Below are 12,621 nucleotides of genomic sequence, written 5' to 3'. Positions count from 1 at the left end.
AAATGCTACAACACCTGTAGTTCTTTTAATTAAAAACACACTTGACAAATATATTGTACAATAAAGTTTATTAGCTGTTCTCCTCTTTCTAACAAATGGAATGGATAGTGTCGATAATTCTTTACAAACCAAAGCTGATTTGGTTGTGGGGCTGCCCCACGACTGCCATAAGTACATCCCTCTTATAAACAATCAGTTGCAAACAAGCAATGGCAGGTATCAAATAATACGGGAATTAGAGAATTTCATTACTGAAGGTTTTGGTACAAGGTATTTATAACATTCAGCACAGAACTTTGTGCATCGCAAATGGAAGATCTTGTGCCTGTGCAATCCGAGCTGAATACATACAGAAAAATAAAATGTATTGTTGTCTCTGAATTCTCCCTTTGGTTAAGACATGCATATTACAAAGGGGGCGGGGGAAGACAAACACCCAAAATTCTGTAGAAAAGAGGAGAACTTGCATGTATTTTTTTCTTGTACTAATATTCCCTGGACTTCATGCCCAGCCATCATAGCCCATTTCTTTTTTTTTTTTGTGATTAAGGAAGGTAAATTCTAATTTGTTCTTTTTTTTTATTTAAAACAAAAAGCTAGGAGTAGGTGGTAAAAGAAAAATATATATTTTATATATATATATTTATACGTGTGCGCAACTATGTAAAGAAAATAATTCCCATAGTTACAGAGTTTAGTTAAAGAAAGTTTAATATATATATATTTATTATAACAAAATAGGCAGTTATTGTGGGTAAAATATTCATTAAAATCTGACCCCTAAGAACACACACATTTTTAGGCTATGAATCAATCATTCTCTCATTGCCCTAATGACCATCTCTGCAGCTGTTTTCTGTATTACTGCCAATGGAAATTTGGCATTCCTCTGAAAAATACAAGGTTTCGTAGCACCTAAACATATTTTAGGCTCAAAAAGTGTGATGACCATTATCTATAAAGAATTTCTGTAATACACTATAAATAGTGTTTCACGAGGAAGATTAAAAACATTACACATCTTTGTCCCTAGCAATTTCACTGGCAAAAAATGAAAAAATAGATTATAAGAATATTCCATATGAAATTATGAAAATGAATATCCCTTGAGGAGTATTAATGGGACTTAATGAAAATGTGAACTCAAAACTTGAAAGTTTCTCTCTAACTGCCTGGAAAGAAAAAAAAGATACTGTGAGAATAGAATTGAACTCAGAAAATAAAACCTGAAATTGATTGCCCTGACCAAACCATGCTATTAAAGTTAAGCGTGCAAAGTTACTCATAATTTACAACTTCCTTGAATACAACTTTTCTTTCAATTGTTATGAAATTTTAAAAGAATGTCTATAAAGCTTTTTTGAAAAATCTTTGAAAGTTACTTTCCCTTAAACATTAAGGAATTTAACCAAGCAATTCCCTCCCACCCCCACCCTAAACTAATAGCTGGTCAGGCCATTCCACTGTCATGTTTGAAAAATGGCAAACCAACAACACACAATAATACAAATTATTTAAACTAAGAGAGACACCAAATGTAAAGCATTATGGGAACTGCAGAATGTGATGGTTAGGGTATGAACCACGCTGGAGAGAACTAGAGGCAGGCTCCACTGGAAGGGCTTAAGAGTCGTCAGATGTAGTAGGTGATGTCAGTTAGAAAATGAAAAATAAAAATCTGTTTTCATAATTTTTCCTTTGCTGGAACCCAGATGTAAGGACCAGACTGTTCCTCTATGATCTGTTTCACTTGGTTGTAGATTTCTTCCAGTGTGTCTCCTTGGACAATAGCTGCAAAACACAATGTGGCAATCAGCAATCATCCTTCCCAGCTCTGTACAGACCCCACGCTGCTCCACACAAGCTGTTCTTTTCTCTCAGAGTGGCAAGAGGATTTATGATTGCTGAAAGAACAGACACCCATGGAGATTTCTGGTTTCTGTGCTGGAGTGAAGCACAGAATGGTACTGCAGGACACACAGAGCACATCCTTGGGGACAGGAAGTGGTTTCCACTGTACTATATATACGCTCAACTGAGGAGGTTTTTTTACCTTTTCCTAACCACATGTTCCATTTGCCTGAGTCAATTCACATCCTCCAGTATTCTTTTTGACCCAAATTCCATTGGAATTTCCAACACAAAGCAAGACAGTACAGGGCTGTGTCCTCATATAGCCAGTCTCAATCAGGCTTGGTGAAATCCTCAGCTGGATCCCGAAGCTTCACAGCAAGGCTGGCTGACCTTGGGATGTCTCCCTGCTAACGCTACCTTTGCTTTTGGCTAAAAAGAGGAGGAACTCATGGAGTTTGTTGTCCAGCCAACAGATTCAAGTTTTATAGACAATAGGCTTCCTTATAAAGTTAAAAGTGCAATTTATATTCAGATGGTGTAAGATAGATATTCTTTTGCCAAGGCTAGAAAATTAGGAGTGAGGCGATATGGGCGTGTTCTGACACACCAGAATAAAGTACAGTCTGGTGAAAATGAGGATGAAGTTTGAGATGTTCTTACCACATTTCAGCCTGGAAGAGCAATCACTGTGAGACAGCAACTCCTTTTTAATTAGGATTGCAATCTCAGTGTCAAAATCCAAGAATAAAGTTTAGCATGAAAGACAGTTTTTGAGGCAGGCAAGACTCACTCTTCTGTACATCAACAGATTATTCCTCCTTCCAAGCTTCGCTTTCATGCAAATTACTTCCTTTTTATTCCTACCATTCCATTCCCATCTCCTAAAAACTGACAGCTGGGTAGCACAAAATGTAGAGAACAGGGCAGCAGAAAGACTAGGCCAGGGAGTCTGCTGTTTGCTCTGTCCTCCTCCTATGTGAAGCTGGAGCAGACTGCTGCATTCACAGCTCTGCCCAGGTAGGATGTAGAAGAAGGAAGGAACTGGGCAAAGGAGTCATGTCACAGAAAGGAGGTGAAGGGGGCAGTGAACACTAAAACATGGCAAAAGAGAATGTAAGAGGAAGGAAAGGAGCAATTGTCTATCAGGGCAAGAATAGGGAAGGCTCATTTCCAGCCTCCTGAAGGTCACGACTTGACCAACCTCCCCCTACAAGCCACAATGCAAAGAATGAGCACAGTTTGAGTGATTGCAACCCATCCCTTGCTGTTACAGTGAGTTCCACAGCATGAACAAATTTGATTTCCTAAGTACCATAATGCTGTAGTGTTCAATTTCCAGAGGCTTAATTCACTACTATCATGCTTGATCATCTTCCCAATTAAAAAAAAAAAAAAAAAAGGTAATGAACAACTTCCTACAGACAGCTTTGCTGGGCAATTTCAGATCTGCAAATAAAAAGCTTCAAGCATATGAAATGTCAACAAAGCAAACATCTGCATTACAACACCCAGGAAAATGGTAGAAAGTCATGCAGTTTTTAAAGCCTATATTAAGCTCCCAGTAAATTTTCGTGTATATTAAATTAATAAATCAAACTGAAATCCGTGTAGAGGTACTAAGATGGCCCTATGCCTCAAAATAATCACAGATCATCTGAAAAACAAAGTTCAGCCTTATCTCAGTGGTTAGGCAAGTACTATTTTTACAGCAAGCAACAAAATTTCAACTCTGGCAAGGGAACATTCACAAGCGAAACACACCTGTGAAGTGTTCAGTAAATTCTTGCTCCAGTTTCATGGCTCTCTCAAATGTCTTCCTGGCTTGCTCTTCCATTAAGCGTTTATTCATTTCCCTGAAATTGAAAACATTATGTATTCTAAAATTACTAGAAAATACTTGGAGTCTTTAGAAATAAAGTTTTAAACTGTTGTCTGAGTATTAACCCTAATAAGAGGGTTAACCCTAACACCTAAGTGAAGACTGTGGTGGAAATGAGCTGTTCTGGCACTATAGAATTTAACACAATGATATTGGTTCTCAAGCACTTCAGCTTGGATTAGAAACCCCACCTTCAGACACTAAAAATTAAACACAGGAAACTGAATATCATTTAAAATGCAGATATTACAATTATCAGCATATAACTCACAGTTGGCTTCTCAAATAGAACTACAGCCTCAAACAATTTAGCCTGAGGTACTTTACTTTTACTCACATGATATTTTCCACTGTTTTGGGTTTAATAAAAATGGAGATTGGGTACAGTTGGGCAATCTGCAACCTTTTGATCGCATTACCAGAAACATCGAGAATGCAATGTTTACCCTAAAAAGTGAAAGAAAAAAGGAAAATGGAACTAAGTAAAGTTTAAGTCACAGGCAGCAAAACGTAATAATTCAGAAGAGGAAACACGTGTCCACTGAAGCAACAAAATTAGAGCATTTGCATCAATGATACTGTGATTTCACCACTTTAGCACAAGGTCCCACAATGCTCCTCTGTGGGATCACACATCATTTGATATGTTCCCGACCCTTCTTTCTTCCTTCCTCTCTCCATCAGAGGTTGCGCCCAACCAGCAAAGCAGAATCACAGAGTGGAACAGCTGGACTTCAACGGCAGCACAAAAGTTCTTTGTTTTCTTTTTTTTTGGTAATAATTTGACGATGTTTTAGGGAGGTGGCCATATCACAGATGCAGTTCAGAGGAGCCAGATGACTTAACTGCCATACCTGAGGGAATAACCACCCCTGATGGGGAGGAAACGTGCCACCATAGAACCTTAGATGGAACTGTAATCAAGCCCTCTCCTCCCCCAGGTACCACATACAGAATACCACATCGCAGATGGTGAATGCCATTTATTTGGGCTGATTCATACAGCTCCTAGGGCAGCTGGAACAAATGTGTTAAGGCTGCTTTCCTCTCGCCCACTATTCTCCCACTATAATTTTCCAGCTTTCTGGGATATCTCATCTGAAAGGCTCTTCCCATTCCTCAGCTCCTTTCATTTCAGATACATTCATTTCTACCTCGCACATTTTTATTTCCTTCCTTTCTGAGTAGCACAGAATTAATTTGGCATAACACCACTTTAGAAAGGTACAGAGGAAGAGGAACAGAAAAACACTGTCAGGTGACTGAATTAATAAAAGTTTTTTCTTTAGCAGAAGACTAATGTGAATGGCAGAATTCTGTGAGCCGGGACATAACCAAAGGCGACTCATATCATACAACACCGATCCTGAACTCCTGCAAGATCACTCCTGGAGGGTACACTGAAAACCAAGGAAGTGACTGCAGCCTGAAATGACTGACACACTTCTGATTCTTGGCAGAAGAGATCACTATGATCATTTATATTTGATCTCGTGCACAGCAAAACTAGAATTTTATTTCAGGAATTCTTAAAGAGAAGTGTTCTGCCCACATGAACAATACCTATGTCTGTTTGCTTTCAGTTGATGAAAGCTGTTTCCCAGATCCACTCTATGGGTCTGGATGCTGACTGGTAACATTTAAAAAAGGTGTTTGTATGTACTACCAGAGTATTTTACTACACATGCTGATCTGTCCACATGTTTAAATATGGCCCATGCTCTGGGAATTGAGAATTAAGAGCATTACCTGGTCCTTTTTTATTGTTGGAAAAAAACACTATTTGCTGTGTTTGGTCCAACAACTTTTGCCAAGTGCCAAAGGATTTTGAGCAAAGGGTGGAGGGCTAGATAGCCAGCACAGCACCTGGGATGGACCTTATGGAATATAACTGTGACAGTTTATTCCAAATCAATAATGAATGTGCATTAACAGTGACCTCAAAACACAGAGATTTGCAAGCTGCTAGTGATTCCAAAGAAAAGAGGATATGAAAATTCCTTTCAAATGAAGATTTGAAAGACAAGGAAAAGAAATGTAAGTACTTCATGATACAATTATCATGTTTCCATCCAAGGATGTTATTTTGCTCTTTGCAGAGTGCATTTAGAACAATATTTTACATATTTTTTAGTTCCTTACTTGCATTGCATCTGATTGAGAAGCACAGCACAGCACTCAGTGCCTTTTACAATAACTGAACAATGACATCAAAATGCATCTTTAGCTGTGTCCATTGTAGGTAAGGAAATGAGAGAAACAGGGATCAGCTGGAAGCATGAGCAAATGAACACAACTGAAAGCTATTGGAAGAATGCTATTTCTGGTACTTTTGGGGTAGTAGCAGTCACTTCTCCTAAATTCATCATAGAAAACTTGGAAATCATCTTTTGTATCCAAGTAATAAGACCCACTGAAAAGACTCATCTCTTCAGTGAGATGAAGAAGAAAACAAGGAGGGGAGTTACCCCAAATTGACCAGTTTGCAGCCCTGTCACAATTTTGAAGTTCAGTTCCGAAGGACAAGTCATCGTTTCTCAGAAAAATAATGTTAGCTGCAACTGAGAAAATGCTGCATCTACCCAAAGTCCCATGGAGCCTGTGCAAGAGATTTAATAGATGGAGACATCTGGTAGTGCTTTGTCCATTCATGTCCATTTATAGAAGATTCACAATCACTGTGTATCTTACTACCCCAACATATGGGCAAGAGAACACAGCCAGTTTCAGGTCTAGGATGGAACTGAAGGTTTCTATCTCTGCCAGGTGAAGAAACTGCCAACAGATTTATAATGTTTAAACTGTTCAATAAATAGCTTTATCATTTAACCACATAGGATAGTTTCACAGCTTCATTCAGCCTCCCTTACAAAGTACTGTTCATTCACTTGAACAATTTTGTAATTAGTACTAAATCCTTTCCTTTTCTCGCTGTTTACCACAGGGCCAGGTTCCATTCCATACGGTGAGAAAGGCAGCAGAAAACATCACACAACCTACAGAATCTCACAGTGTTCACCCCGGTTTTGCTTCCAGTAAATTCGATTGCCAGAAACAACAATACTCACCCATTTAGTCAAAATGGTCTACACAGTTTTCCAGAGGACTGACTACACCCCGTGTCACACGGGACAACCACACTTACCCTCTGCATGTCCACACTGACACTGCTCACGCTTGTGAGTTCCCACCTAGAAAATAACTGTTTCTTCTCCCACAGAGATCAGACAACATTGTCTACTGTAAATGCACTGTATTTTGTAGGCAGTAGAACAACACTCATCAACTTAACATGGAACATTAGCAAAAAATTTTCACCAAAAATTTTTCTTTAAAACTAGCACCTTGCTCTCAGAAGTATGCTTCCTTCTTCCCACTTTTTTCAGAGATCAAGTTAACTTCAGTTTGAATTTAGAAATAATTAGATTTTGCAAGAAATAGTTAACTCAAGTCTGTTCAGTATAAAAACAGTAAGGCTGATCTCCAAAATGTAGTGGTAGTTATGGAAGAAGTCTTTTTAAAATTGGGTTTAAATACATTTACTCTTTTCCCTTTATCAGTTAAATCCATGAAGGGCACAAAGAATAACATTTTTACAAGTTTTCTTCTACACGGGTCTATATCAAATGGATCATCATATTAATTAACTACCACCACTATTCTTAATGAGTTAATGGTCTATGTATATGAGCTAATTAGCCCATAATTCCAATTATTTCTTCTATATTCTCTTTAAATAAGAGGGCATAAACTATGGGAGCTCTTTTCTCATACTTTTATCATGATGCTTTTATTATTCCAAAGCTTCATTATTTCTCTAAATGCATCTGTGACAATGTGCTTTGTTTCCGGTTTTATATAAATTCCTTTTAAAGTCAGAGGGTTCCTAATGGCTTCTTGCCATTCTTCTCCTTTTCCCTGTCAGCACAGGCAGATAATCACCTCAGTAAATGAAAGTAACTGGCACTGATTTACCTTTTCTGCTACTTCTCGCACTGATTGGACACTTGTTCCATAAAGATGATTATTGTACTGGCCAGCTTCAATGAATTTGTGATCCTGAATATCCTTCTCCATTTGCTCTCGAGAAGTGACAAAATGGTAATCACGTCCATCCACCTCATAATCTCGTTTTGGTCTAGTAGTATCTTTAAATATAAACCAGTAGTTTTTAAAGCAAAACAAAAAAACAGTGACTTTCTTCCCTACAATATCCAAAAATAGTCTTCCATTTATACTGCAAAATTTTCACAAGAAAAGAGACTGACTATTAAGACTGGTCTATAAAGTTTAGACAACATATTAACTTTTTTTTAAACTCAACATAACAGTATGTCTATTAAAAATATTAATAGAAAAGTATAATTTAGAATTGCTTTAGTATTTGCTGAGACTTACGTGGAACACATGAGCCAAATTTGTCTGGAAATTCTGAGATCAGGTCATCATTTATTCTGTCTTTCATGGGTCCCAAAACAATCACAGGTCGAGTGTAACTGACTATTAAACAAAAAGGAATAACAGCAGTTACATTTCAGTATGATTGCTAACTTTTAAGAGTTCAGCAAAATAAGTTTTATCACATAGCAATGGTTTTAATACCTGAAAGAACATGTATTCTTAAAGAGAATAAAAACATGTTGAAGAATGTAAATCAATTAATACCACAGTCACAGTAAGGTGTTAGACCTTCACTCTCAAATCACCAACCTCGGTGACTCAAGATGAGTCCTAAATTATGAAATCTTTGGGAAAAAAAAAACTTTTCACAAAGTAACATCCTACATTATAATGGAAAAAGCAAAATGGGGAAGTTTGAAAATCTCTTCAATTCAAAGAGGTACTTAAGCAGCAGCAGAGTTCATGCAATTCTATGTCTGTATTGGGAGAAGCTTCTTTTCCTCTGAGACCACAATTAAACACACATATATAAAACAACTCAACTATATGTAGTTTCTGTAACTATTAACACCCTTATAAAATTAAGTGCAGTATCTTTTAAAAATAGCCTAATGTTTTATACAGTTATAAAGGGCTTTTGGTTGAAAATTAAGTTTAAATAGAATATATCTAATTATACTGTAAGAAATAGACAAATGATTTATTCACACACTTTTTGCTGAGGCAGAAACAGCAAGACTGCTAAAGCAATATGATACAGAAAACTATCATTTCTGAGGTTCACACTGACAAAACTGTTAAACATACCATATTTTCCTTCTGCAATGTAAACCACACAAGAAATTATTTAAGTAGCACACCTTTGGATTTTACACTAAATAATTTAGCGATTTTATTTAATAATTTATGCCTTTATGATTTATTCATTTGAGTAATGGTAACAAGTTCAAAAGTTTATCCTGGTGCTTAGTACATAAGGGCACATGAAGCAGACCATTTAGATTATATTTATTTTATACTGAGCAAGATCTACAAACCTTCTTGTTGATTGACTGGTTCATATGACAAGACATATTCCTCTTGGCCACCTAAAATGTAAATGCAAAGACATATCCATGTATTTTTTTCTAAACCAACATAATTAGATTAAGCCATTTGATGGACTATAACGATGCAGGCATTCCTCAGCAATTACAATGATACTGATGAAGGACATCTTTCAAGAGCGATGGATTATAAAAATCACAAAGAGAAGCCAAACACCAAACTTTAAAGCATAAGACACATACAGTATAAATAATTTCCTGGTGTGCATTAGCATGTCAAACTGACATCGAGCACAAGAAGACTTTTAAAGCATTCCTGAAATGCTCTTACCCACGTGTCCCTGGAAGCAATGCATGCATGCTGTCATTCACTGCTAGAGGCAATGCCACCCACATCATGGACTTTCTCCATACTCTGAAGCCAGCATTTACAAAAACACTTTTCCATATTTTTACAGGGCTGACAAACATGTATGCCTATGTGTGATCTGCCATTAACTTTATCATGAACTGGCATTTATATAAACATCTTCAACCACTCTAATTCTACCAAAAAAATATGATTGTATATACTAAATAACTATTATTTTATCAATTTAAAGACAAAGTTGAAAACAAAGAATGCTTTGGATTGTTCTCAGCTCCAGGAAGCACAATAGCAGTGAATGAAACTAAAATAACTGAATCTTGAACTTCGACATTTTTTTAAATGTTAGTGAAAGCATCTGAAATATACCTCAATTGCCATCTCTCTACAAGATTATTTCTAGTCTAACATTATATATCTGAGTAAAATTTCTAACTAAAAATTAACTCCATGACAGTAGAGAATTTATAATTCTGAAGACACAAACTCAAATTATATGACATTACTTTGAAGAAAATACAGTCCTTCAATAACTCCCTTGGGTAATTTTGGAACATTCTTTGGTGTTCAAAAGCCACTTACAACAGGCAAAGGAACACACCAATGCTACACCACAGTTGTATAGAAACAGATGGTAGATGAAGGCTTTTATAAATTTCTATACTGCTTTTATATATCTATTCTCTGTTTCATAGCAAATACCACTGATATTTTACATCTAAATTTTACAATTTCATTAACAGAAATAGTTCTCTTATTTTTTAATAGATTGGCATTCAAACTGTCCTACAGCAACACAGGAATAAACATTTTAATTTCCTAAATTGTTGCAAGTGAGGAATACCTTAAGACAGACACAAAAACATGCAACCTGTGAATTATAATATTGCAAAAAGTTACTCATGCAAATGGATTTTAGAAGGACAGTATATACTTTCAGAACCCCATTTAGGCTAGGGAGAGGAATAGGGAATCATCAACTATCAACTCATCCATAAAAAGATCCAGCTCACATATAATTAGATACTTCTTTTGAGAAGTCACATTGCTATAAGGTCAAAAATTAGTTAAGTAAAGTACTAAAGAGAAAGTAACAAGTAAAAAGCATCCCCTAATTGAGGGTAAAAAGTATATATTGTCACTGTTTTTCAATATTTTGGAAAAATGAATATTAATAGAATGAACCTTTTGAACAACCGTACTCATCTGTAATCAAGATAACTTTCATATTAGACAGCAGTAAGAAGAAATTAAAAGAATATTTTAATAAAAAGTGCTCAGAATTACACATTCAGATAAGCAAATCCATGACATTCATAATAAAATCATGGCTTCTCAAGTAACAACAGAGTAAAAAACTAACTAGTGGTACCAATAATGAGCTTTAAACATAAATAAAGCAAGCCCTCAGAAAAACCTTGGAAGTGGGGGAAGCAGCAAGTTTATGAACAGTCACAGTTAGATGGTTTTGATGGTGTGTCATTAAAAATGGTTAAAATTTCTAAGTTTGTCTAAGGCAACTCCCATACATGCTCAATTTTGTTATTTTCTGGGTTATTCTCAGGGAACACAGATGCCTCCCTCAACTGGTTTCTTTTCAGTTACAGTCTACAGCACCATGAGCATTTTGTATACGGATATAAATTCTCTCCTTTGGTGTAATCATCTGGAATAAAACATGTGGATCATCACCTCTGAAAAGACCTACAGCTTCCAAACAAATATATCTGTTAATGAACCACCATCCTTATTATCCTAACATAAATGATATCTGTTTCTGAAGTGCCCATTATACAGTGAGCAGGTAGCCCAGAGCTGATCAGTGAGCCACTCAATGTCACACTGCGTGACTTCTACTGTTCCTTCTTCTCATGTTCCTCTTCAAATCCCCAACTTTGCTATCTTCCTGCTCTGCTCTATCTTGGGGTCCTGGTCTGGACTGCAACTTTACTGAGGAGCTGTTCACTGGAAATGAACAGTGGGATTGAAGTTCTTGCTCTGGTTTAAGACATTTTAAAGCACAGTAAAGCACATCACCCACTTCAGACTACTGAAGCCTGGGTAACAGTAAATAGTACTGTAGCTTATGCCAGTAGAAAAAGCTAACTGAGTGTGTTATTTAAAAGATATCATGTCTTCAGAGAGAGAGAGAACTAGCATGTTGATTTGTCATAACTGACTCAGCACTGAATGTGTGTCGTATGCTTTGAAGACAATTCATACTAAGCACCCACACTTGACAAAATAATGAGCTGAAAGCAAGGGTAAATACATGTTTGCTTATCTGTACTTTCATTAAAGTATATACATATTAAATCTGAGTATCAGTTATGAAAAAATGTAAATATGGCAATATTTAACAGATTACACGGTTTAATTACACCTCCAGTATTAAGGCTCAACTACATGTAATTATATTTGGCAGCATTAAATTTACATTTGGGATTTAAGAGGTCTAGCTAGCTTGTATAATTAAAAAAAAAAACAGGAATAGATTCAAATTAAGCTGAACTAAGAAAATCATTGACCAAAATAAAAATACCCATAAAGGAGGTTTGCAATGATTCTAGTCAATTTTTTAAAAACAAAGACATAGTACAATTTGCAGTACTCCACCAAACACACGAATATGGATTTCACTTGAAGGTGACTGGGAAGTTCTGTTTAACATGTAATTACCCAGAAGAGACAGACAAACCAAACCAAAGAAAGAGCTACAAAACAAAGGTTCTAAATAAACAAAGAACTTAAAAACACTTACGGTAACTACTTTCACTATCGCTGGCATTAGAGGTTACATGCTCTGAAATTGCAACACAATGGAAAAAAAATAAGGAACATACACTAATGGTATGAGTCAAACAGAAAGAAAATTGACACAAAATAATCCAGATGAAAGACAATACTGATATCAAAATGCTGAAATCAATACATACTGCATATAAAAGTTTTAAGGTACTTCTCATAGCTCTCAGGATCAAGCGTAATTTCATATGAAAGGAATTGATGTTAATAAAAAGAAAAACATTAAATAGTACATCAAAATAAGATTACGAAAAGTACACTAATTCACA

At 36.1% G+C, this 12,621-nt stretch overlaps 1 protein-coding gene across 32 annotated transcripts in view; it reads right to left on the bottom strand.

Moving 5' to 3' along the window:
* Positions 1-51: 51 nt before the first annotated feature.
* Positions 52-12,621, bottom strand: part of DLG1 (discs large MAGUK scaffold protein 1) — a 143,523-nt gene continuing 130,953 nt past the window's right edge. For 13 of the 32 annotated variants that reach the window (XM_032698414.1, XM_032698415.1, XM_032698419.1 and 10 more), the window contains 8 exons: positions 12,309-12,350; positions 10,733-10,768; positions 9,172-9,222; positions 8,132-8,233; positions 7,709-7,881; positions 4,071-4,180; positions 3,616-3,707; positions 52-1,791 (listed from right to left, as the gene is read on the bottom strand). In XM_032698414.1, coding sequence (XP_032554305.1) covers positions 1,685-1,791; positions 3,616-3,707; positions 4,071-4,180; positions 7,709-7,881; positions 8,132-8,233; positions 9,172-9,222; positions 10,733-10,768; positions 12,309-12,350 — 713 coding nt within the window. In that variant the 3' untranslated portion in view covers positions 52-1,684. The remainder of the gene's footprint in view (positions 1,792-3,615; positions 3,708-4,070; positions 4,181-7,708; positions 7,882-8,131; positions 8,234-9,171; positions 9,223-10,732; positions 10,769-12,308; positions 12,351-12,621) is intronic. The other 19 variants (XM_032698416.1, XM_032698418.1, XM_032698427.1 and 16 more) reach the window with 4 other exon arrangements.

This window comes from Chiroxiphia lanceolata, chromosome 10, assembly GCF_009829145.1.
Source record: "Chiroxiphia lanceolata isolate bChiLan1 chromosome 10, bChiLan1.pri, whole genome shotgun sequence".
Taxonomy (NCBI): domain Eukaryota; kingdom Metazoa; phylum Chordata; class Aves; order Passeriformes; family Pipridae; genus Chiroxiphia; species Chiroxiphia lanceolata.
This window is presented reverse-complemented; position numbering and strand designations above follow the sequence as displayed.